General features: G+C 53.6%; 2 protein-coding genes across 2 annotated transcripts; one reads left to right on the forward strand and one right to left on the reverse strand.

Annotated features, from left to right (window-relative positions):
• Positions 1-439: 439 nt before the first annotated feature.
• Positions 440-23,527, forward strand: Erbb2 (erb-b2 receptor tyrosine kinase 2). Its single transcript, XM_026386701.2, has 27 exons — positions 440-760; positions 6,974-7,125; positions 7,924-8,137; positions 9,095-9,229; positions 9,515-9,583; positions 9,762-9,877; positions 10,017-10,158; positions 10,973-11,092; positions 11,380-11,506; positions 13,379-13,452; positions 13,544-13,634; positions 13,838-14,037; positions 14,252-14,384; positions 14,466-14,556; positions 15,220-15,380; positions 17,292-17,339; positions 18,540-18,678; positions 18,758-18,880; positions 19,095-19,193; positions 19,457-19,642; positions 19,769-19,924; positions 20,042-20,117; positions 20,406-20,552; positions 20,959-21,056; positions 21,211-21,399; positions 21,675-21,927; positions 22,068-23,527. Exons 1-27 carry the CDS (start codon positions 688-690, stop codon positions 22,421-22,423), a joined length of 3,768 nt encoding a protein of 1,255 aa, XP_026242486.1. The 5' UTR covers positions 440-687; the 3' UTR covers positions 22,424-23,527.
• A 92-nt stretch (positions 23,528-23,619) lies between these two features.
• Mien1 (migration and invasion enhancer 1) lies at positions 23,620-25,008 on the reverse strand. The gene is made up of 4 exons (XM_026386702.2): positions 24,877-25,008; positions 24,667-24,764; positions 24,150-24,226; positions 23,620-24,067 (listed from the first exon to the last, which is right to left on the reverse strand). Exons 1-4 carry the CDS (start codon positions 24,963-24,965, stop codon positions 23,984-23,986), a joined length of 348 nt encoding a protein of 115 aa, XP_026242487.1. The 5' UTR covers positions 24,966-25,008; the 3' UTR covers positions 23,620-23,983.
• Positions 25,009-25,559: the final 551 nt, after the last annotated feature.

Consider the following 25,559-nt stretch of genomic DNA (forward strand, 5'->3'; position numbering starts at 1 on the left):
TGGAGAAACCCAAAAGATTTGAGAAGCTATCTCAGGGAGTCCTGGAAGACACAGTTAGACACAACACAGGCCCTCCTTGACTGTCGATTTTACTTGAGAATGTAGTGGAGAAACCATTATTTGATATTAAAACACATAGGCATGTGATGGAGTAGGATGCAAACTCCCCAGGAATGTTTAAGATAAAAACCTGAGGTTTCAAAGGGTCAAGGATGGCAGCCTGGAGAATTTGACCCAGACTCCACGGGAGGACGATGATCACCCTCGTCTGCTTTTAGGGCTTCTCCACGGAAATGGGTGAGAACTGCAGGCAACCCAGGCGACCGGGCGCTGGGAGGGACGCACCCAGGCCTGCGCCGAGAGGGAGAAAGTGAAGCTGGGAGTTGCCACTCCCAGACTTGTTGGAATGCAGTTGGAGGGGTGGGGGGGCGAGCCGGGAGCGCGCTGCTCCCAATCACGGGCGGCGAAGGAGGTGGAGGAGGAGGGCAGCTTGAGGAAGTACAGCATGAAGTTGTGGAGCTGAGATTCCCCTCGACCGGGACCCTAGAGCCGGAGAGCCCCGCGAGCAGCTCGCGCCCCAGCCCAGGCCGCCTTTCCGGGCCGCGCGCCCGGCCCTTGCCCCCGCCGCACCCCGCACCCGCAGCCCGGTGCAGCCCGAGCCATGGGGCCGGAGCCGCAGTGAGCACCATGGAGCTGGCGGCCTGGTGCCGCTGGGGGCTCCTCCTCGCCCTCCTGCCCCCCGGAGCCGCGGGCACCCAAGGTGGGTCTGGTGTGGGGAGGGGACGGACCGGCCACCGGCCCTGCAGCCAGAGTCCCCGCCGACGGCCGAGGCGGGCAGAGCCGCCCGGCGACTGTGCGACCGTGCGGGCACTCGGAGCCTAGGGGCCCACGGCCGAGAGGGGGCGGAGAAGGTGGGGCGGGGGTCGGTCACGCTGAAGCGGCGCCCGACAGCCGATTGTAGGGACCCGAGCTTTCGCGACTCGGAGAGGGCGCCGGGAGCTTGTCAGGAAAGTTCTCTGAGATTGTTCAGAAAGTTTTCCTCCAGAGGGTTTTTTGCGTGGGGAGTGTGTGTGCGTGAGAGAGAGAGGGAGGGAGGGAGGGAGGGAGTGTGTGTGTGTGTGTGTGTGTGTGTGCGTGCGTGTGCATGCGTGCTGTGTGTTCCCCCTTCGGAGCCCCCGGACGCTTTCTCAAAGCTTTTCCAGTTGGCAGCCTCGCCTCGGGACTGGACTGGGCTGGATTCCTCGGGGGTCCCCTCTGCCCTGCCCCTCCCCCTCCCCGCCCCCCTTTAGCTGATTGGGTTTAGTTACTCAAGCTTCAGGCAGGGTTGGGAGAAGGGGGGCAGTGGGGAAAGGAACCTGTCCTGCCAAGCGGGGAGGAGGGGTGGCCGGTAGGCTGCAGAGTCGCCTCATGTTGGGGTCTGGGTTGGGGGGAGGGGCAGGCATTTGTTTTGAACAACTTTTTGTGTGTGTGTGTGTGTGTGCTGGGGATGGTACCCAGGACCTCCAGCATGTTAGGCAAACGCCTTATCACTGGGTTTTGAACAAATTTTCTTAGGGCCAGCTTTGGGACTGCGTGCTTTGGGACTTTTGGAGAGTGTGGGCAAAGGAGGGTGGTGGTGGGGGTTTCCTGGTTTCTAGCTTAGTTAGAGTGGGAGAGGTTTAAGGAAGGGATTCCTGGGTGGTTGAGGGAAGGGAAGTTAAAAGAAAGAAGGCCAGATGGGAGTGAATAGAGGGCTGGGTTGTGCCGCTGCCTCTTCCTTCATACTGCATGAGGAGGGGTGATCCCTGCAGTGTGTGACTCCTGACCCATCCATCCATCTGTACCTGTAATGATACAAGCTGACATACTCTGGGCTGGGTCTACCCTGCCAGGCATCATGCATGGTGTTTTGCGTGCATTCCCTTCTTTAGTCCTGGGAACAAACTTAGAGTAGAAATCCTGTTAGTATCCCATTTTTCAGGTGAAAACCTGGACTGAAAGAGGTTAAGTAGCAACCAGTAAGTGGTGGGACCCAGACTGGACTCCAAGCAGGGTAACCAGACATTCTAGATCACCATCATTAATCCACCTGGAACACTGGGGGACACCGCTCACTGAATCACTGGGTCATAGGAAAGGGGAAAAAAAAGAGGGTGTTCTGGGAGCAATGGGTAGTCTCCATAGATCAGAGAATCTGGGGAGGGGGTGGGTGTCATCAAGCTTCGTGGTGCCCCAGTGGCCATGTCATTGTGTGTTTGAGGCTGCTCTGCGTGTCTACCCTGAGTTGTGTGGTGTGATTGTTTGTGTGTGTCTGGCTTTGTGTTGCCAAACAGCAGTCTCCCTGCTGACTTGGGGACACAAGCTGAACTCTGCCCTCTCCAGGAACTCCCTCAAGGTGCTGGGCCAGATCTGTTGTAAACAACGGGAGGTGGCCCTTCACCTCCTTGCCTAGGAAGAAGGCTCCTCTCCAGGGAGCCCATCCTTCCCCTCCCTGTTTCCCAGGCAGCATCTTCACCTCTGACCTTCTGATGAGAAGGGTGAGGCCAGCCTGGCTGTGCCCTGCTCACCTTAGCCTGGGAGTGGAGCTGGCAGGGAGTGGCCTGGTGCTGCCGAGGTGGGATCTGAGGGCTGGGTTCTCTTTGCTGGGGCCTCCTCCTGTCTTCACCCCTCAAAATGCACAGAGACAGAGTGTGATGTGCAGGTGGAGCACCCGGATATATCCCAGGGCTGGAAGTTAGGGCGGGAGTGACAGGAAAGGCCCAGAAGTTTGGGATTTTGCTGAGATCTTTCTTTGAGGTCAAAGTTTTGGAAATTGCAGCCAAAACACCTTTTTACTCTTGTAGAGCTCATTTATATCTTAATTCCAGTATGGTTCTTCTAACAGTTCTATGTTTCTTCTTTTTACTATATGTAGGGAAAGTACTTATTTTTTAATATTCAGGGAAAAAACAGCTGAAAAGAGAAGATAAAATATGAAAAGATAAAATATATCACATTCCTAAGTCAAGTAGAAAGCACTTCTTCTTTTGATTTGGGATTACCCATATCCTGCTGTATTGAATGACCCTCTCTTGCCTCTTTTTGCCTTTTAAAAAAGGTACAGTGTGCTTCCTATAAGCCAGATGTAATCCAGAGCTGTTTTCATTTGATCTCTACAACATATGGTGAAGTAGGTGCAAGATGAAGTGGAGTTCAGAGAAATGAAGAGACTTATCCAAGGCTCTCCAGCTATCCAATAATGTCCAGGGCATTTTTGGACTCTCATGAGGAGGCATTGAGAGTTGGTTAAAGTCTTATTTCACTCAACAGGAATGGTTTGAGCAAAGTCTTGGGGCCGCCAGGCAGCGCATGGGACAAGAGTGCTACCATGTTACTCAGAAGCGTGGCCTTCCCACCCACTTATCCCGGCTGTAGACAGTGGACTGAGAGGGCCTGAGGGTCTCTCCTGACTGAGGAGTCCTCTCCCTCCCTGTGTGGCCCATGCCTGCTTTCCTCTTGAGCCCTCCCATTCTGGCCAGGGATGGAGGTCCGTAGAGGGCAGAGGCCAGGGGGCACAGACATTCCTGTGGGCAAGGGAGGCAGCTGGAGTGCAAGTGTGAGGGGCCAGTGTGAGGCTGGGCTGGGGAGCTGTTACCTGCCCCTAGGTGATGGAGTGAGCTGGAAAGAGAACCCCTCCCTGCCTCTACCTGTGGGAAACCCATCTGGAGTGACACTTCCATCTTTTGCTAGGTCACCCATTATCCCCAGCCCTGGGAAGAGAGCCCAAGTAGGGGCAGGGCATGTGTGCTCTCACGAGGAGTGGGAGAATTATTATAGCTAATGTTTGTGTTGCCCCAGTTCTGTTTACAAAGCCTTGTCATGTTTACAGACTGCTTCTGGATTTATCCTCTCTTTTAATCTCATGGACCTTCTCTGAGGGAGTAAGAGTTGTTAGGGCCAAGTTTAGGTCCGTAAATATTCACTGAGTGGCGACTAAATGGAGGCACTGCTGGGCGTAGAGATGACTGATTTGGCTTCTGCCCTGGAGGTCTAGAGATGTACTCAAGGTCACACAATGAATGGTCCAGCTAGGGTTTTTGCTCCAAAGACCCTGAGCCCAGGCCTTAGCCTGATACCATGTTCTATACTCCAGCTGTGTGTGGCAGGTGAGTCCTGGAGACACTTGAGTGGGCTCTGGCCTTGAGGGCTGGGGAGAGAGGAGCTTTGGCAACGCCCATAGTTTCCTGGTAGTGTTGATGGAGATGGAAGGACGCTTTGACTTTTGTGCTGTAAGCAAGAGGAGCAGCTGGGGCTGATGGCCATGGGGAGAATTCACTGGAGAACTAGGGCTGGGACCAAGCTCTGACCACCAAAGTCCAGCAGGAGGGACATGGACTGTAACCAGGCAGAGGGATGAATACTGTGATCCCTTTTGCTTTGCCCACTCTGGATATATTCATTGATTCATTTGGCAGCGCTCACTTATGGGCCCTGCCCTGGCTTTGGACTGGTCCTGCCTCAGTCTTTGCCCCAGAAAGTTGGAGGATGGGGCTCCTGAGAGGCAGATGCCCTAGGGACAAAGAGCACCCTGTGTGGATTTAGGACCATCTGGCCCCCAAGAAAATCAATGAAAGCAGAATGGCTATGGGGACCTTGGGGAGGACTGGGGCTGGGGATACTGGTTGGGAGGTGGAGAGTCAGGTAAAAGGTGTCCAGCAGACCTTTTTGACCTCTCCTCATGGCTCAGGAGGGGGCTTGGTGGGCGTGTCAACCTCCAGCTCCCTGTGTGTAGCTCTCAAGGGTACCAATTTTACCACCCGTCTGCAAACGCTTTTTAAGTCTTACTCAAATCAGCCACAAATCAGGTAAACAAACTGCTGGTGGGGCGGGGCTCCCATTCTTTCTGACCTGCTGCCCAGCCCAGCCACCCTGCCCTGCTTGGTGCTCGGGTGTGTTGATTGGTAGCATCGGGAGAGTTGGTGTGTGTTTATGTTTGTGTGGGGTGTGGTGCATTATTTGTGTGTGCAGTTAGGCTTAATGGCAGGGTCTAAGGCAGACAGACCTGAGTTCGAATCCTACCTCTGTCACTCACAAGCTTTATGACCTGACCTTGGGAGGATGTAATCCCTGTCCACCTGTTTTCTTCTTGGCAAAATAGGGATGCTAGCCCTAGTCTCTGGAGGATGAGGAGGCTCCACTGAGTTTCTGCTGAGCACACAGTAGGAGCTCAGCTCAGTTGCCTGTGGTCGTTGTCACTGTTGTTTTCCTGTTGCTTGGCTGCCACAGCTGGTATCCCTTGGAGGCTGCAGAGAACCACAGGGGTGAACTGTTGCAGCGGGTGGGTCCCTGTCCCCAGCTTGGCCAGGGCCTGGGGTCTGGGCCTAGAGACAGCTGCGCCTATAAAGCAGCTGAAGCCGCGAGGCCGGGGGAGGTCCTGGCAGCAGTGCGTTATTTTGGGCCTGGCCTGCCACCCCCAGCTCCTGTTTCTCTTGGGAGCCTAGTGGGGGGAGGGCCTGAGGAAGGGGAGTGGGAATAAGTGGGTGTGGCGTGGAGTGGGGAGGCCTGACAGTCTCTCTCCTCATCTGGGAGGTGGACCCTGGAGCTCTATTTTGGGGCCCTCCCCCTCCTTCCTCTTTGTTTCCTTTTCTATCTGCCTGGGAGCCGTGCCAGTAGGGACCACTCTGGGTGTTACTGAGAGGCCACCAGTCTGTGGCTGTTGGCACAGGTGGGAAACCCGGGGACTTGCCCTCCAACCTCACCCAGCTCTCTGGAGGCAGGTGGCTATCTTTTTACCACCTAGCATTTGACCTTAGGCTCCAAGTCGCTGGGAGAGCAGGTCCCCTGGCGTCAGCACCTGTAGCTGGTTATTGTGCTGTCCTTTGAATCTGCACGAGTCCCTGGGAGGTAGAGCAGCAATTGCCAGGAATTCTGGGCATCAGGCACCTGTGGGCCTGTGTGTCCAAGGGTGCCCTCCCCCTCCTGCTCCCCAGCCTCCTGGGCAAGACGCACCAGGTGATTCATCTTCTCACCAGAGCAGAAAAACAAGTTGAACTGGGCACTTTAATCTCCCCCCCGTGCTGGCAGGCCTGGTCCTAACTGCTGCCCAGAGCCCCCTCACAGGCTGATTTACACTTCTAGCACACCTGGGCTTGGTAGATGCTTCTGATCTCAAGGACACCAGGTTGAGATGCAGGTGGGTGAGGTGTGGCAGTTCATCCCGATGCCCCTTGGCGGACGGTTGGTGCCGGGCAGGTACACAGGGCTGACGTAGTGCCCTTGTGGCAGAAGTTTCGTGGCATAGGTTGTGCCAACTGGTTCTGGAGCTTTGCCCTGAGGAGGTGCCAAGGGTGAGGGTGCTGGCGTAGGAAGCTGTGGAGCATGCTTCACTCTGGCCCATGATCTGCAGCTGGATCCCTTAGCTGGGCTCTGAGACTTTCTCCCTCTGCATGGGGGAATTCCAGAGGTCCCTGCAGTGATGACCAGGCCCCTGGGTGCCCAATGCTCCAGCTATGACTCCAGTTTACTCTCCTTCCCCACTTGCTGGGTGGCATTGTGGGGGCCAGTACCCCTTGCCAGGAGGTGGGCATGTGGGTGTGTTGGAATGGCTTGGAGAAGGGCAGGGGGTATCCAGAGGGTCCATGATTCATCGTCACTTCTTGGGGGATTTTTACCCCTTGGCCCTGAGTTGTGCCTTTGGGACAAAGGAAAGCTTTCTTTGCCAGCTGACACCCTGTATTGGCAGCAAGCCCTACAGGGCTGACACACTGGGGCCCCTCTGGATGCTCAGGGTGGCCCAGCCAGAAGGACCATCGTCCCAAATTTCCCTATTCTTCCCCAACATGAAAGCTTTCTTCTGCTGCGGATCTTGTAGGTGCAAGGAGGTGGGAGGAAGGGGCCCGTCAACCATGCTTTCTTCCTGTCAGAGCTGGCCTGACTCCACGGAGTGGGTGTGGAGGAGGTGGCCAGGTCAGAAGTCACTGGGCAGAGTCCTGACCCACCTCCTCTCTCCCACCAGTGTGCACGGGCACAGACATGAAGCTGCGGCTCCCAGCCAGTCCTGAGACCCACCTCGACATGCTCCGCCACCTCTACCAGGGTTGTCAGGTGGTGCAGGGTAACTTGGAACTGACCTACCTGCCCGCTAATGCCAGCCTCTCCTTCCTGCAGGTGAGGCCTATGGGCAGAGCAGCCGGGCCCACCGGGTGGGACTGAGCCTTCTGCTTATTGGTGGGTGGTAGAAGAGGGGATCCTTTCTACTGCAAAACTGCAAAACTGGTTGACTCCCTCTGTAATGGGACTGGCCATGGACATCTCTGAGTGAGATGCAATTCTATTTCTGCTAAATTTTGTGACATCTTGCCAGAAGATCACTTCCCCCTCCAGCTGTCCTTCCAACCGTTGTTGTCCCTCTCCTGCCTAGAGTGGTAGAAAGGGTTGGTGGAGATATGCTTCCCAGGTCCCATTCTGTCACTGACCAGGAATGTGAATGTGGTCTAGACTTCTTAGCTTCACTAGGTCTCAATTTCCCTGTCTGTATATTGGGACCAATAGGCATTCCAGGGGACCCATTGTGAAGGTCACAGAGAAATGTCTGTGGAAAGGTTATGAGCAGGAGAGAGGAGACCAGCCCGCTGTGTCCACGGGTCCTGCAGGGGAGCGGGGCTGCATGTGCACTAGATGGCAGACATCACTTATCTAGGCCTGAGATGCAGAGCAAGTGTGCAGACCTTGTTCACCTCTTACAAAACGCCCCCATCCCCAGCATTATCTTTCTAGATCATCCAAGAATCTGGCGAGGCCAGGTGAGGAGCGGCCTCCATCTCCATTTCCTGCCTGAGGGAGCAGACCTGCTCAATGGCTGGGGACCTGGCCAAAGATCCCAGAGCAGCCCTAGGGGTCCCAGGGGGATAGCAGTGGTCCAGGGCCAGGCCATCTCATCCCCCACCCTGCCCTGTTCCCTCCCAGGACATCCAGGAGGTGCAGGGCTACATGCTCATTGCTCACAACCAAGTGAGGCAAGTCCCTCTTCAGAGGCTGCGGATTGTACGAGGCACCCAACTCTTCGAGGACAGCTATGCCTTGGCGGTGTTAGACAATGGAGACCCTCTGGACAGTACCACCCCTGCTCCGGGGGCTTTTCCTGGAGGGCTGCGGGAGCTGCAGCTTCGAAGCCTCACAGGTAGCCCTCGCCATCATTGAAGTCTCTTGGTTTTGGGGAGCAGGGCCACTGCTAGCCACAGAGAGGGTCTGTGTGAATTACAAGTAGTGTCCCCTCCGGGTGGAGGCAGACAGAGGCTGGGAAGGAGCCCTGTGAAGATTGGAAATAGGGTTGCTTTGTGGCTTCCTGGCAGAGCGCTTGTCTAGAACTGGGAGGTTCCGGTTCCGTTCCCGCACCACATGCACAAAACGACAGACAGACAGATTTCCTTTCTTTCTAGTAAGTTGCAGCAGCTTGCTCCAGCATGCACAATTTAATCGTTAGAATGCAGCCTGGGTTTTTGCCCCCACTCGACTCAGTACAAGTATGCAGTCAACAATTTATGGAATTCTAGGTGATGGCCCTGGGGGTGACAGTGTCCCAACCTCTGAATGCCAGGTTTTTCATGCGGGATACAGTAATCTTGTGAATCTTGCTACTAATCCATCATTGTTAGTCTCATTTTACAGAGGAGTAAACTGAGGCTTACAGAGAATAAATGACTTGCTCAGGGTTATACAGCAAGTTATTGGTTAATCTGGGTTCCAGCCTCTTATTTTTTTGTGGTGCTGGGGATCAAACCCAGGATCTTGCATGTGCTGAGATGTTGTTCTACCATTGAGCTACACCCTCAAACCCCTTTTTTACTGCCAAGAGGGGTGCTAGGGTGAGGGGAAAGGAAAGGAGAGCGCTCATACCCATGGGAACATCTGGACCCCACCCATCTGCTCACTCCTGCCTGGTCTCAGGTTGTTCGTGTGGGGGGCAGGGGTGTCGGGGGTGTCGGCAGGCCTGAAAGATGCTAAAGATGTCTTTCTGCTTTCCGGGGAGCCAGGGGGTTGTTTAAGAGGCCTGCGCCCTTCAGAAGGCAGGAGGCCCCAAGGGAGGACAGAGGTGACCCATGAGAATACGGTCCACTGATTATTACCTACCCCACAGAGATCCTGAAGGGAGGGGTCTTGATCCAGCGGAACCCCCAGCTCTGCTACCAGGACACGATTTTGTGGAAGGACATCTTCCACAAGAACAACCAGCTGGCACTTACGGTGATAGACACCAACCGCTCACGGGCCTGTAAGTCACGTCCCTCCCTCCTTGCCTGTGTCCTTCCCTACCTGTGGCTTCTTCTCTGACAGCCCACCCAACCCCAAACTCCTGACCTACAGCCACACCCCTGCCTTGACCTCCCCATTTCCCCCTTCTCGGGCCCTCCTGCTGTTCCTGTGTCTCTTAGTCTCTGTCTTACCCTCTCCCCTGGGTTTCCCACGTGGCACATCCCACCTCCTCTCTCTGTGGCTGTGTCTCTCCGACCTCTTGCTGCACCCCATCTCCTGCTGCCTCTCTCTGGTTCTCTCCTAGGCCAACCCTGTTCTCCAGCCTGTAAAGCCAACCACTGCTGGGGAGAAGGTTCCCAGGACTGTCAGAGCTGTGAGTCTTGGGGAGGCCTAGCGTCTGGGGCGGGGTGGGAAAACAGGTGACATGGGAGAGGTGGGATAACAGGTCCCTGGTGACTTCCCTGGAACAGGAAGTCTCCCCAGAAGGTGATACTGGTGAGGATTGGTGTCAGGGCCACTGCATGGCCCTCATCCTGTCCTTTGCCCAACAGTGACACGCACCATTTGTGCCAGTGGCTGTGCCCGCTGCAAGGGCACGCTGCCCACCGACTGCTGCCATGAGCAGTGTGCTGCCGGCTGCACGGGCCCCAAGCATTCGGACTGCCTGGTATGTGCCTTTCTGCTTGGTGCCCATCGTGCCTCCTCACTAAGATGCAAGAGGGTGGGCACTTTGCCCTGTATGCCAGGTTGCCCCTGGCAGACTGGGGGAAACCGCTCAGTGACAGCCCGCTGCTTATCCCCATCAGGCTTGCCTCCACTTCAACCATAGTGGCATCTGTGAGCTTCACTGCCCAGCCCTGGTCACTTACAACACAGACACCTTTGAATCCATGCCCAACCCTGAGGGCCGTTATACCTTTGGCGCCAGCTGTGTGACCACCTGTCCCTGTGAGTGCTGGGAGAAAAGCATGGTTCAATCATTTGGCTGGAGGATGGTGTATGTGAATGGGAATGGATTGGGAGTACCGTGTGCCCTTGCTTTGGAGGGCTGGTCATCTGGTTCTTTTAACAGCTATGGAGGAGGAGGCAGCAAAGACAGGCAGCTGAGAGCCAGACTTGGGAGCCAGACTGCTGGGTTTGAAATCTGGCCCTCCCGCTTACAAGGCATGTGGCTCACTGGGCCTTAGTTTCCTCATCTGTAAAATGGGGCAATAATAGTCCCAACCTCATAAGGGTTGAGTGAGTTAATATTTGTCAAGCATTTAGAACACTGCCTAAAAGCTAGTTTAAGCATTCCTAATGGTCAGTTTTTATTTTATGGTCTGCAAAGATCAGGATTTTATTTAATAGCACCTCTGTTCACTGATGGACATTTAGGGATTGGGCTTGAACCTGGGGAATCTCTTTCCTCATCTTGTGGGAGACTGTAGTGGGCCTTTAGGTCCAGGCTGCACCTCCTTTTGGTGGGTGAGAGGACAAGGTGTGGAGCCAGACCATTTGGGCTCCAGTCCTGGCTCTTCTGCTTACTAGCACAATGACCTTGAATAATTTACATAATTCTGTGCTTTGGTTTCCTTTTTGGCAAAAATGAATATATAACTGCTGATCACATACAGTTGTTATAAGAGTAAATGAATGTCAAGTGCTCAGACATATAGTAAGGGAATTTAAGTATTGGTTGATAGTACTCTTGTACCTGGGCACAGTGATACTGCTCATGAAAGGAATAGGGCACGTGGATACATGTTTCTGATCTCTGCAGACAACTACCTCTCTACGGATGTGGGATCCTGCACCCTGGTCTGCCCTCTGAACAACCAAGAAGTGACAGGGGAGGACGGGACCCAGCGGTGTGAGAAATGCAGCAAGCCCTGTGCTCGAGGTACCCCACCCCTGCTCCCAGACCCGCTGTAATTCCTGTCCCTGTGCATACCCAGCCAGGTCCAGCCCACTCTGTTCTACTATTCCTTGGGCCCTTCTGGGACCTGGTCCTTTTTTCCCCACTGACTCTGCTCCTGGCCCTCCCTATATCAGTCCCCCAAGTTTCCCCGTGCCTCCTGCCTATGTGGGGAAAGGATCTGGGGGCCCAGGTGTGGACTGCAGTCAGGACCCTGGTGCTCCACGTGGAGATGACCCAGCCCCTTCACCACCTGCCCCCTACCCCTGCAGTGTGCTATGGTCTGGGCATGGAGCACCTGCGGGCGGCGAGGGCAGTGACCAGTGCCAATATCCAGGAGTTTGCTGGCTGCAAGAAGATCTTTGGGAGCCTGGCATTTTTGCCAGAGAGCTTTGATGGGTAAGGGTGGGCACAATGGCCTAGGCAGTGTCAGGGCAGATACCTCATCCCGAGCACCCAGCTGTAGCAGCAGCCTCTCTGGGGAATGGAGGGAGACAGAGGTGGGGAGCCAGGAAGGCAAAGGAAGCAACTGGGGGACCAGTAGGAGCCGGGAGGTAGAGGGGTATCTTTACCAGTGACATGTTATCCATGAACATGGGCTTGTATGGAGATCAAGCCATCCAGGTAAGTATAATTCCCCAAGTTTATAGCAGCTTTATTCATAATAGCCTCAAATTGGAAATGATCCAAATTTGAATGTCAGTAGGTGGATGAATAAACCAACGGTGATACTGCCATACAGTGCAGTCCTGCACAAAGCAAAAAGAAATGAACCTCCTGTACCCACAGCGTGAGTGGATCTCAAAAAACATGTTAAGCAGAAGAGGCCAGAATCACATAGGCTCCACACTGTATGATTCTCTTTATGGACAGATAAAACCACTCTGGTGAGCTGGGATGACACATGCCTGTAATCCCAGCAGCTTGGGAGGCTGAGGCACGAGGAGCTCAAGTTCAAGGCCAGCTTCGGCAACTTAGCAAGACCCTCAGCAACTTAGCAAGACCCTGTCTCAAAAGAGGGCTAGTGATGTGGCTCAGTGGTAAAGCACCCCTGGGTTCAATCCCCAGTATCTGGGGTGGGGGACGGGGAAACCACTCTGTTGAGAAGATCAGTGGTTGCCCCAGGGCAGAGGCCTGGAAAGGGACACTAGGATTATTTCTTTTTTAAATTTTATTTATTTATATGTGGTGCTGAGAATCGAACCCAGTGCCTCACACATGCTAGGCAAGTGTGCTACCACTGAGCCAGAGTCCCAGCCCGCTTACTAGGGCTATTTCAGAGGAGGTGGAAATGTACTGAATATCGATTGTGATAGATTCATGGGTGAATGCAATTGCCAACAGTCATCACACGGGACACTAAAAATCTGCATGTTATTGTATGTAAATTATACTTTAATTAAAAATAATATTCAAAAAGAAGAAAATACCCTTCCAAAGTTTCCTTTACTTCTATTCCCCATCCCAGAGAGAACCACTATCAGTTGTGTTCATCTGAGCACTTGTATCTTTGTAGACAGATATACAGAGAAACAGTTTTGTGGCTGAGCTGGGAGGGTGGATTATTTAAATGGGAGCATGTTGTGAGCAACCGTGTGCCTTTGCTTTGGAGAATTGCTCAGTTTGCGTCGTACTGCCTGCTTCTTTTAACAACTACAGAGCAGGTGGCAGCAAAGACAGGCAGCTGAGAGCCCGGACTTGGGAGGCTGACTGGTTTGAAACCAGGCTCTACCACCGCTTAATCTTGCACTTATTAGTCTTGTTGCTGGGCCTTAGTTTCCTCATCTGCACAATGGGGTCAATAATAGTCCCGACATCCTAAGGTGGTTATAAAGTCTGAGTTAGAATTGGTTACACTCAGAACAGTGCCTGCAGATGCTAAACACTCCCAGGTTTTCATTCTGTAGTCTGCGGATATGAGGGTTTATTTAACCGCACCCCTCTTTATTGATGGACACTTAGGTCATTTTCAGTTTTTGCTCATTCAAACAGTTCTGCCTTGTGTCTACCTCTGACAACAGAGGCCAGTATCTCTCTGGGCCACATTCCTAGATGTAAGATTTTTAGATCAAAAGATACAAATATTGTTTTGATAGGTGCTGCCAAACTAGGGGCTGGGCTCTGATGCCCAGAATGGGAACAGCTGGGTTCAGTGGGCAAAGGGGTTAAGCAAAGGTGTTGGTGGGCGGTAGAGAGTGGGGTGGCTGGACCCTCTCTGGGTTCATGCCTGCCTGCTTCCTGGTCCTGCTGATTTCCTCCTGATCCTTCCAGGGATCCTGCCTCCAACACGGCCGCTCTACAACCTGAGCAGCTCAAAGTATTTGAGACCCTGGAGGAGATCACAGGTGGGCTCTGGATGTCTGCATCCTGCTCTGTGGGGGTTGTGGGGGGCTCTCTCCCTGTCCCCACACCTCTAGCCTCACCCTCTGCCTGCAGGTTACCTGTACATCTCAGCGTGGCCAGACAGCCTGCCTGACCTCAGTGTCTTCCAGAACCTGCGAGTCATCCGGGGACGAGTTCTGCATGAGTGAGCACTGGGAGAGTGGGGAGGGCCCTCTGTGAGAAGCTCTGAGCGTGGGGGGGCCCCCTGTTCCCCAGGGACACTGCAGTAGCCTTTCACAGGAGTTCGCAGGGTGTGCTGGAGGCAGGCCGAAGGCACGGGCAGCCCTTGCTGACCTGGAAGGGGTGGGGGTCAGGTGCCCCTGCATCTGAGTGCCCCTCCTCCCATAGTGGCGCCTACTCATTGACCCTGCAAGGGCTGGGCATCAGCTGGCTGGGACTGCGTTCACTGAGGGAGCTGGGCAGCGGGCTGGCCCTCATTCACCGCAACACCCGCCTCTGCTTTGTGCACACGGTGCCCTGGGACCAGCTCTTTCGGAACCCCCACCAGGCCCTGCTCCACAGTGGCAACCGGCCGGAGAATGAGTGTGGTGAGACTGGGAGCCCAGCACTGGGGGCCCCTGGCTGGCTTGACCTCTTGCCTTAGCTTCTCACTGGGTTCTGCCACGCTGCCTTGGCATCATCTCCCCTTCCCTCTGTTTGTGGACTCTTAGGACTCTTCTTGCATTGCCCAGCACCTGTCCCCACCCCTTCAGCCCAGAGCCACATCCACAGTCCCCTCTGACTCCTTTCTCCTCACTGCAGCCGGTGAGGGCCTGTCCTGCTACCCACTGTGTGCCAATGGGCACTGCTGGGGGCCAGGGCCCACCCAGTGTGTCAACTGCAGCCAGTTCCTTCGGGGCCAAGAGTGCGTGGAGGAATGCCGAGTCCTGCAGGGGTATGCGGGGTGAAGGAGGGGGAAGCTGGAGGGATGCACAGGTTCCTCTCAGACCCACTCATCATTCATCCCTTCTCTCAGGCTCCCCAGGGAGTATGTGAGTGACAGGCACTGTCTACCATGCCACCCCGAGTGTCAGCCCCAGAATGGCTCAGTGACCTGCTTTGGATCGGTGAGGTGCTGGTTGGCTTAGAGCTGGGAAGGGGTATCGGCAGGAACATGGCAGACTGGGGAGAAGCCTCAGGGTGTGTTGTCTAGTAAAATCTCCCTGGAGAGTGCGCAGGACTCAGACCTGGATGGCAGGAGGGCCAGAGGTCAGGGAAGCTGGAATGTGGGGACTGCCAGGCTGGGGCTGCCCCTTCAGACTGTGAGCCTAGGACCTTTCAGATGGTGACAAGGTCCCAGGGAGGCCTGTGTTCTTGGATGTGGCTTGCTAAGGAGATTAGACCTGTGTGCCCTGGCATCAGATTCCTTGGATTCGAATCCAGGCCCTGCTTCCAACCTTGCTTTTCTCATTTATGAAGTGATTGTTGTAATGGTACCTACCTGGTGGGGGTGTGATGAGAGCAAAATTAAATAGGGTTGGCACAGCACCTAGGTACTGAAGAGACTTTCTACATAACAGTGATCATCGTCACTCGCTTTACACCTTGGATAACTCATGGCCCTCTCTGGGCACCTTCAGTTTCTCTGCTGAAACCCCTGCTTGGGATCAAGCTTTGAAGGAGGGTCCACAAGACTGAGTGAAGAGTAGGGAGACAAGTACTGCTGAGTGGCCACAAAAGGGACCTATGGGACTGATCCTGCTGCCCACAAACCTTTTCTCCCCATCTAGAAGGCTGACCAGTGTGTGGCCTGTGCCCACTACAAGGACCCTCCCTCCTGTGTGGCTCGCTGCCCCAGTGGTGTTAAAGCTGATGTCTCCTACATGCCCATCTGGAAGTTCCCGGATGAGGAGGGCATGTGCCAGCCCTGCCCAATCAACTGCACTCACTCGTGAGTCTGGGGCCTTTTCTGTGGGAAGGAGGGCTTTCACTGCAGGGGCCTCTCTGGGGTTCTTTTTTGAAAAGGGGAACAACTCTACCTTCACTCACTCAGACTTAATTTAAAAAACACATGAGAAATTAATGAAGGTTGCTAGCAGATCTATCCTCTGTTACTAATTTGGAGCTTGCTCATGGTGGTGCATACTTGTAATCCCAGAAACTCAGGAGGCTGAGGCAGGAGGATGGCAAGGTCAAAGACAGCTTCAGCAACTTAGCAAGGCCCTAAGCAACTTACGGAGACCCTGTCTCAAAATAAAAAATAAAAAGGGCTGGTAATGTGGCTCAGTGGTTAAGCACCCCGGGGTTAAATTCCTGTACATACATACATACATACATACAAAAATAAATAAATAAATGAAATTATAATGATTTGGAATATTTCCCCCCATATTTTTTTTCTCCCATACTGGGGCTCCAATCCAGGGCTCTATGCATGCTAGGTATGTATTCTACCTCTGAGCTACACCTCCAGCCTGTTTATCTGTGTATAGTCTAACATGTTTCTTTTTCAAATTGGGATCATAGACCATACATATTATTTTCAATTTTTTTAAAAAAATAGCATCTTGCAATGTTTTCCTGTGTTCTAAACATGCACTTTCACTCTCCAGCCAGCTCCCTTCCCTGGGGGAACCACTGGATTGACTTCTCTGTGTATATTCTTCCAGACTTTTTCAACATTCTTTGTTTTTTTTTTTTTGAGAGTGAGAGACAGAGAGAGAAAGTTAGAGAGAATTTTTTTTTAATATTTATTTTTTAGTTTTCGGCAGGCACAACATCTTTGTTTGTATGTGGTGCTGAGGATCAAACCTGGGCCACATGCATGCCAGGCTAGCGCGCTACCGCTTGAGCCACATCCCCAGCCCATTTCAACATTCTTTGATTGAATCATGTAAAATTGTTCTTTGTGGGGCTGGGGTGTAGCTCTATCCCCAACACCAAAAGAAAAAAAAGAAAGAAAGAAAGAAAAAAGGATAGCTGTTTGTGTAAATTCAAAATGGTCATTTTGTGTGCATTTTTTTAAAGCATTACACATTTTTTTCTAAATTTTTTCATACCTTTATTTTATTTATTTATTTTTATGTGGTGCTGAGGATTGAACTCAGGGCCTCGCATGTGCAAGGCGAGCGCTCTACCGCTGAGCCACAACCCCAGCCCCTTGTGTGCATTTCTTAATGTAAATGGACCACACTCTGCATATTATTTTGAATTTTGGTTTCTTCCTTATTCATGCATCCTTTCTTATAAGTTCAAATAGATTTATCTTCTTTTTAAAAGCAACTTACACTCTAGCATGGACATAATTTAACCCTGTCCTTATTTTTAGCTTACTTATTCTTTTTTTTTTTTTAATAGCTTATTGCAATTCAGCTCCATATGTGGAGGAACATCCTGTGCATGCCCCCTAGCACGCTGCTATTGGCATTTTTAGGGTGCATACTGACAGGTGGCACTGCTGATTGATTGGTTGGTGTTGGGGATTGAACCCAGGGCTTTGTGCATGCTGAGCACGTGTGTGCTTTTACCACTGAATTAATTATCCTTATTATTTTAATAGGCATTGCCAGATTAGTCTCAGAAGTTGTGTACTTTACCCTGAGATTCTTTCATAGAAGGAATAGTTGAGCTTTCAGGCTCAATGCTCCTCTGGTTGCTCCCCACTCCTATGCATCACAGGGAGGTGCAGGGGAGCCAGGATGTGGGTTCCCAATCTGGAGAAGGAATCACCTTGTGGGGTGATTCCTTGAGCTGGTGACCTTGAGCCCAGTTTCTGCCTTTGTCAAAAAGGGGATAATAACCAGCCACACCCACCCCAGGAGGCTGGTTCCCTGAGTTGTTGATGGGACTCTCTTTCCTGCAGCTGCGTGGACCTGGATGACAAGGGCTGCCCAGCTGAGCAGAGAGCCAGGTGGGCCTGGTCCCCAGGAGGTACCCGTGTTGTCCCTGGGGGTGGGGGGGTCACTGCTGCAGAGAGGGATCACCTGACAAGTTCCTTTCCATCACATTCTTACACTGTTGAGCCTTCTTTCAATAAGTGGATGGAGGACCTGGTAGGGATGCTAGGGGTGGTGTGTTGCAGGGAAAGGGGGCTAATATACCTAGTATATTATGTATACCTTCCACCCTGGAGTAGCTTGATATCTTTTGAGGCATGCGGGCCAAGTTCAACTCCCTGGAATTCAACGTAGATTGAGGAGGAATTAGCAAATTTGTAACTGGGGGCAGTGGGAGTCTCTGAGGAGGAGGTGGAATTTGAGCCAGACCTTGGAAGAGGGGCAGGCATTTCCCTTGCATTTGGGTGGAAAGCCTGGGGAAGAGGTGTCAGGGAAATCTAGGGTTGATCGAAGGTTCTGGTGTGGTGGGCTGCTGAGTGCAGTCATGTTAGGGCCAGATCTGGAGGGCAGGCGCCTTGTCCACCAAGCCACAGGACTTGATTGTCTGGACAGTGGGGAGCTTTGGAAAGAAGAAAAACAGACTGAAGTATGTCTTAGGCAATCATTTGTCCAAGATGCAAACATTCATTAGAGGTTTGCCATGTGTCAGGCCCTATGCTGGGTGACGGGGGAGGGGGAGACAAGAATGTCAGGTAAACACCCATCTTTCTCTATCCAGGATGAGCTGAGTCTTAACAGATGAAATGGTGATCCTGGCAGTAGGAACAGCATGTGTAAATGCTGGGGGGTATGGAAAATTATAACCTGAGGTGAAAAAATTGGCTAGAACACTAGGATCACTGGGTACACATTCCTGGCCCCACCCTATGCAACAATCAGAATCTCTGGGGGTGGGACTCCAGAATTATGAATATTAACAAGTTCCTTGGTGAGTTTTCTGCCATGAAGTTTTAGAGCCCTGAGTTAGAGCCAAGGACAAGAGCACAGGGGATAGGGAGATGGGGATGTCTGGTGCTGCAAGTGTTCACAGGGGTTTGGACTTTATTATGGAGGCAATAGGGAGCCAAGAGGGGTTGCACAGTAGGAAAGAGAGGGTCAGAGCCTGTGGGTCACCCTTTCCAAATGCCAGAGAACTTTATGTCTTTCCATGGAGTCCCTTCAAACCCCCGCCCCATACTGGCCCCCCAACCCCTGACCTTGGCTTCTGTCCCCAGTCCTGTGACATCTATCATTGCTGCTGTGGTGGGCATTCTGCTGTTCGTGGTCATGGGACTCGTCTTTGGGATCCTAATCAAGCGAAGGCGACAGAAGATTCGGAAATACACGATGCGGAGGCTGCTGCAGGAAACCGAGGTGAGGCAGGCCAAGGACCTCCCAGCCAGCCTGGGGTCTGCAGCCCAGTCCCAGCACTGACCCACCACCCCTCACCCAGCTGGTGGAGCCGCTGACACCCAGTGGAGCCATGCCCAACCAGGCTCAGATGCGAATCCTGAAAGAGACGGAGCTAAGGAAGGTGAAAGTTCTTGGATCCGGAGCTTTTGGCACAGTCTACAAGGTCAGGGGCCCAGCCAGGGTCTGGGTGGGTGGATCTGGAGAATGGGGCAGTGCTTGGAGGGGTGCAGTCAGGAGTTCTGATATGGAGTGGGGGTGACAGCCAAGAACCTGGGCGGTGCTGTCTGGGAGGGGGGGAGGGCCAAGCCAGAGGGCGGGGAAGGTATTCAGAGCACAGGGACCACAGTCCTCACTTACACTCTCCTCTTGCTGCATAGGGCATCTGGATCCCTGATGGGGAGAATGTGAAAATCCCTGTGGCCATCAAAGTGTTGAGGGAAAACACATCCCCCAAAGCCAACAAGGAAATCTTGGATGTAAGCCCCTCCACTCTGTCCTGCGAGAATCTGTGAGGGACCTCCTGGCTGTAGGGCTGGGGGGTCGTTCCCTCTTCACTGGGATTGGAGCAGGTGGGATCTCTAAAGCCTGACTAACCCCAGTCTGTAGACCCCAGCTGTGGTTTGTGATGGACGAGGTGGGGTAGGGCAAGGTGTGAGGGTCCCTAGCTATACCCTCACCCTTTGAGAGGGAAAGATGGTGGCTGGGGGTTTGTGCCCTCTCAGTGTGCCCTTCCTCCCAGGAAGCATATGTGATGGCTGGTGTGGGCTCCCCCTATGTGTCCCGACTCCTGGGCATCTGCCTGACATCCACGGTACAACTGGTGACCCAGCTTATGCCCTATGGCTGCCTCCTGGACCATGTCCGAGAACACCGTGGTCGCCTGGGCTCCCAGGACCTGCTGAACTGGTGTGTGCAGATTGCCAAGGTATGCACTTGGAGCCGGGCTCGGCGGGCCCCTTGGAAGCAAACCCTTCTCTCCACAGAGCGAGGCTGGGAAGCATCCTGGCAGTGTGGCCAGGGTGAGGCCTGACCCCAAGATCCACCCTTCCAGGGGATGAGCTACCTGGAGGATGTGCGGCTCGTGCATAGGGACCTAGCTGCCCGGAATGTGCTGGTCAAGAGTCCCAACCATGTGAAGATTACAGATTTTGGGTTGGCTCGGCTGTTGGACATTGATGAGACAGAGTACCATGCCGACGGGGGCAAGGTCAGAGGAGGGAGCAGAGCAAGGCAGGGCAGAGTGGGATCTGCCCCACCCCCAAAACTCCGAGAAGGGCTACCTCCCCCACACCCAGCTGAAGGACTTCCTCTTCCGCTCTCTCAGGTGCCCATCAAGTGGATGGCGTTGGAGTCCATTCTTCGTCGGCGGTTCACCCATCAGAGTGATGTGTGGAGCTACGGTGTGCTGTGGGAACAGCAGGGAGGGCTGGATGAGGAGCCATGGAGGGGTGGGGGGAGGCTGGTGGAAGGATGAGACACAGTTTGAGGAGGGAGGGAGAAGAGCTGCCTGTGCCCCACCCTGTAGGGTCTGTGCCCATCCAGTTTGTGGAAAGACTGGGTAGACCCTGTCTGTTGGCATCCTGTCCCACTCTCCTTGCCATGAAACCAGGCTCCTGGGCAGAGCCTCTGGGCTCCTTACACTAAAGCTCCCTCTGATCCCCTCCTTCGGATGCCTGTCTCTGTCCTAGGTGTCACTGTGTGGGAGCTGATGACTTTTGGGGCCAAACCCTATGATGGGATCCCAGCCCGGGAGATCCCTGACCTACTGGAGAAAGGAGAGCGGCTGCCCCAGCCTCCCATCTGCACCATTGATGTCTACATGATCATGGTCAAATGTGTGTAGTGGGGCTGTGCTGGCTGCATGGAGGAAGGGTGGGAAGTCCTGGGTGGAGGGGACCAACAAGGGGCTTGGAGGGAACCAAAAGCAGCATGTGAATGGACCTAGGAGCCCTGGTGTACTTGAAGGAGACTCAAAGCCATCTGGTATCCTATTCACAGTGGAAGTTCTGAGTGCTATAAAGGAAGAGCTAGCCAAAGACATATGCAAAATTAAAAAGGAAGGAAACCAGTAGAAATGCCCCAAGGTTCTGCTTCTCTACCTTGTGAGGGGCTTTGGGCTTCTTTGGGAGTCGTCTAGGTCAGAGTGGAGAGGGAGTGGGAGAAGAGACGCAGCTAGGGAGGGCTGAATGAGAGCCATGTGGGGTGGGGGGAGGCTGCATGATGAGCTCCCTCACACCCCAGGTTGGATGATCGACTCTGAATGTCGGCCAAGATTCCGGGAGCTGGTGGCTGAATTCTCCCGTATGGCCAGGGATCCCCAGCGCTTTGTGGTCATCCAGGTACTGGGTGTTCCTGCCTCTTCCTACCTCTGACGAAGAGCTCCCTCCTTTCCACAGAGGGGAAAAAAGGCACAGGAGGCCTGGGCGCCGGGCTTTCCTGGGAGGCCATGCTCTGGGTTGGTGAGGAGCTGCACCCTCTCTCCTTCCTCCCTAGAATGAGGACTTGGGTCCAGCCAGCCCCTTGGACAGTACCTTCTACCGCTCGCTGCTGGAGGATGATGACATGGGGGACTTGGTGGATGCTGAGGAGTATCTGGTACCCCAACAGGGCTTCTTCTGCCCAGACCCTGCCCCAGGTGCTGGGGGCACAGCTCACCGCAGGCACCGAAGCTCATCCACCAGGGTCAGTGCCCTTGGTCCCACTGGTGACTGTTTACCTCTCCCACCCTAATGGACCAGGGTCCTTTTCTCTAATGTTTCCCGACCTTCACCTCTCATGGAGACCTTATTGTCCCTAAGGAGGATTCTTGCTGCATCCCATCCCCTTCTTTCTATCATGACTATCATACCCCAAAAGTGACCTGTTTTTCTCCTGTGATACTGTCACCTCCCATAGAGTCTCCCTCCCAGGCCCAGGAGTGAACCCCATCGTAACTTTCTTGTTACTCTTGTCTCCAGAGTGGTGGTGGTGAGCTGACACTGGGGCTGGAGCCCTCTGAAGAAGACCCCCCAAGGTCTCCTCTGGCCCCCTCAGAAGGGGCTGGCTCTGATGTGTTTGATGGTGACCTGGGAATAGGGGCAGCCAAGGGGTTGCAGAGCCTCCCCACACACGACCCCAACCCTCTACAGCGGTACAGTGAGGACCCCACAGTACCCCTGCCCCCCGAGACTGATGGCTACGTTGCTCCCTTGACCTGCAGCCCCCAGCCTGGTATGGAACCCAAGCTCAAGCTCAGAGATGTGGAGGCGGGGGAGCTGGGGACCTTCAGGCAGGGCTGGCTGGGGGACAGTGATAGTGGCTGGGATACCTGGTTCCTTTCTTTAACAAGTCCTCTTCTCTTGCCCTTTCAGAATATGTGAACCAGCCAGAGGTTCGGCCACAGCCCCCCTCACCCTTAGAGGGTCCTCTGCCTCCTGTCTGCCCTGCTGGTGCCACTCTGGAAAGACCCAAGACTCTCTCCCCTGGGAAAAATGGGGTTGTCAAAGACGTTTTTGCCTTTGGGGGTACTGTGGAGAACCCTGAGTATTTGGCACCCAGAGGAGGTGCTGCCCCTCAGCCCCATCCTCCTCCTGCCTTCAGCCCAGCCTTTGACAACCTCTATTACTGGGACCAGGACTCATCAGAGCGGGGATCTCCGCCTGGCACCTTTGAAGGGACCCCAACAGCAGAGAACCCTGAGTACCTGGGCCTGGATGTGCCAGTGTGAGCCAGGGCCTAGTCTGCTGAGGCCCTGTTGTGCTCTCAGGGAGTGGGAAGGCCTGACTTGGGCCATGTCGTCATGAAACCCTCTGACCATGTGTGGAGGAAACTGCCATGCCAGGAATGTGTCCTAAGGAACCTTCCTTCCTGTTTGAATTCCCCAGGCAGCTGAGAGGGACCCAGCCTGGTTGGACATGGAGGCAGCACTGGGGATTTTGGAGCCCTGCCCCACCAGACTTTAGGGTCCAATGGATATCAAGGCCACAGTCTCCTCACCAGAGGCTGTGACCCAGCCTGGCCCTCTTCTTCCAGATCTTTCCTACTGAAGAATCAAGAGCAAGAGAGAAGCTGGCCCTAGGAGGGAAGAGGCCCCAAGGGAGTCTCTGAGAACAAGACATTGGGAGACTGTCCCTGAGACCTAGTGCTATGCTCCAGGAGGAAGGGAGCTGTACTAGCGTCCAGACCAATCCTTGTACAGAGTGCTTTTTTGTTATGTTTTTATTTGTTTTTCCCCCCTTCAGTACCAAGAATCGAACACAGGTCCTGGCACATGCTAGGCAAGCACTCTACCACCGAGCTATACCCCAGCCCTTGTTTTTACTTGTTTTTTAAAGATGAATTAAGGAACCAGAGGGAGAGTGGGTGTTGTGTGGAAAGGGGAGGGAGGTGTCCCTGGGGTTTGGGGAAAGATGTCTCTTCTCCATTTTCTCCATTTCATTTGTAAATAGATTTTGGAAAAGAGCTGAGCCCCAGCCTATGTCTGGGGGTGAATCTATGCTCAACTCTATTGTTCACCTTATAGGCAACTCTCTTTCAAGAGTGAGTGGGAAGAATCTTCCCTAAGCTTGATGGCTTGGGTTTGGGTTGGGGGGGGGGGGATTGGGAAGTTAGGAAACTCATCCAAGAGCCCTTTGACAACCAGATAATTCTTGTTTGAACAAACTCATTCCTAAGGCTATCTACTAGACTAAGGTCATTTCCTCCCTGTGGGGAAGGGGAGTTGGGGGTAGGAAGCGGAAAGAAGTGGGAGTATCTACTGTGTGGCTCTTTTTCTTTGCTGTTGGCTAAAAAAGGGGTTTACTGAACCAAGAAGCAGTTGTTCAGCAAAAGCCCACGCATCAGGTAGTGTCAAGGCCAGGCTGACCTTTGCCCCCCACCCCTAACCCTAGAATGGACACATAAACACACACTAGTTGGCACAAGTGTTCATAGTGCCTCTTTATTGCCAACTGCTGACACTGCCCAGGGCTTGGGGAATAAATTAGATCTACTGTGGCATCTGACAGGTATTGCCAAGTTGGGGAGGAGACCGGGCTTTTGTGGGCACTGATTCTGAGAAGCGGGTATTAGGGTGGATGTGAAATATCCACAGAGAGCATCCCTTTCTTACACCCAAGACCACAGAAGTTTCTATTCCCTTCTGTTGCCCAAAGAGGCAAAGTGGAGGCCAGGGCCTCTTAGCTACCAGGAGCTAAGTGAGGGGAAAGAGGCAGGGGTTGTTCCCAGTAGGACCAAAGGAAACCAAGGTCTGGATCCCAGAACACAGCAGGAACCCAGAACTGTGCAGTCACAGGATGATGCATGGAGGACGGCTGTTGGTGATCTTTTCTAAGGGTTCTCCATTACTGGCTCTTCGGATGGCCTCAATGAGCTAGAGAGTAGAGATGTGGAATAGGACGATGCACTTATGGGGCAGGATGCCCCAGGGTCCTCCCAAGACTGCAAATACTCACATCTTTCTCATAAGGAAAGCCCCCATTCTCCAGCTTGGAGAACACCAGCTGTCCATTGATCTCAATCTCAAAGGCTCCTGGTATGAAATAAAGGCATGAATGAATGGTATGCTGAGAACAGGCAAAAAGTCAGGGGAGACCCTCCACATTCCTTAGACTCCTCACAGGCTTCTTCATGTTTCCCCATCAGAGACATTTGTAGCTCCTTAATCCAATCTTCAACTGGGTGTCAACTCAATGGAACCTAGAGGAGGCCTCAACTGTGTGTCCTTTCACCACTTAATGAAGGGCTCCCTACACTCCAAAGCCACACTATTGCAGTCTAACAGGTTACTCCTTATAGGCCTCATCTGTGGCCCCCTCACCTATGCAAGCAGACGCATGGTGGTTGGACATTTTTACGATGTGCAAAACACTGCTGGACACTTCATATAAAGCAGTCAATGTCAGAGCTAGAAAGTAGGAGAGCTGGGGTTTAGAACACAGACTGACTCAGCAGGTGTTCTTCGGACCTCACCTGTCCCCCCCAATCGCGACTCAATCTCAATGCCCGGATACTCTTCCTTCACAGCACTCGCCAGCTCGAGGTACGTCGCTTCGAAGCCGCAGGGTTCACTGGGGAGAAGAGACATAGGGTGGACTGGGGTTTCGGGGGAGGGGCTTCCCATGGACCCACCTCCGTCCGGCCTCGGGGACAGAGAGGGGCCCTTCCAGCCGGACTGCTCACCAGTATTCCACCACGATGCGGACCCCACTGCCCGGTTCGACCTCCCCAGGAGGGGGCGCTACGGACACTTGCCCCGAATCCCCGCTCATCGCTGCCGGCTGTGCTCCGGCCGCTGCTTCCGGGTGTGACGCGATGCCGCGAGCACGTGACGGGGCGTGGCCGCGGGGCGTGGCGGGACTGCGCTTTGCGTCTGGGCGCCCCTTGCGGGCTACGGCTAGTGCTACGTACAGTTTCTGTACTGCGGCGCGCAGAACTGGAGTCCCTGGGCCCTCGAGTGGGGGTCTTGCCCCGCACCAAGGGTCCGCCGGACTTCATGGCCCTGCTTAATCTGATGAATTTAGGCTGTAAAGCGCTTTCCAGTTTATAAAAGGGCAAGCATTCTGGGGATGGAGATGGAGTGACTGATGGTTTGTAATAGTTGCCATTTTTCGCTGGTCTGCTGTTGGCATTTTAAAACGCCCCATGGTCACACGCTCAAATTCTTTGGACTTTGAAGCACTAACGCCGTTCTTTTTCCAATATTTTGCGACTACCTCTTTCCTTCACTTCGGGAGCGGGAAGGTGCCAGCTTCTGGGTCTATGTCTCCATCACTTGCACCCAGTTCCTGCGTATCCCCTGTCTCATCCCGGCTCCTCACTAGAGGATTGGCATCATCTTTTCCAATTTGCAACTTGAGAAGCGG

This window comes from Urocitellus parryii, chromosome 7, assembly GCF_045843805.1.
Source record: "Urocitellus parryii isolate mUroPar1 chromosome 7, mUroPar1.hap1, whole genome shotgun sequence".
Taxonomy (NCBI): Eukaryota; Metazoa; Chordata; class Mammalia; order Rodentia; family Sciuridae; genus Urocitellus; species Urocitellus parryii.

Excerpts from the sequence above, each read along its gene's own strand:
- Erbb2 (XM_026386701.2), top strand. The coding sequence starts at position 688 with ATGGAGCTGGCGGCCTGGTGCCGCTGGGGGCTCCTCCTCGCCCTCCTG. Across the intron at positions 11,093-11,379 it reads CAGCAAGCCCTGTGCTCGAG|TGTGCTATGGTCTGGGCATG; the intron begins GTACCCCACCCC and ends CTACCCCTGCAG. Across the intron at positions 19,194-19,456 it reads CCAACAAGGAAATCTTGGAT|GAAGCATATGTGATGGCTGG; the intron begins GTAAGCCCCTCC and ends CCTTCCTCCCAG.
- Mien1 (XM_026386702.2), bottom strand. The coding sequence starts at position 24,965 with ATGAGCGGGGATTCGGGGCAAGTGTCCGTAGCGCCCCCTCCTGGGGAG. Across the intron at positions 24,765-24,876 it reads CGCATCGTGGTGGAATACTG|TGAACCCTGCGGCTTCGAAG; the intron begins GTGAGCAGTCCG and ends TCTTCTCCCCAG. Across the intron at positions 24,068-24,149 it reads GCTTTCCTTATGAGAAAGAT|CTCATTGAGGCCATCCGAAG; the intron begins GTGAGTATTTGC and ends TCTACTCTCTAG.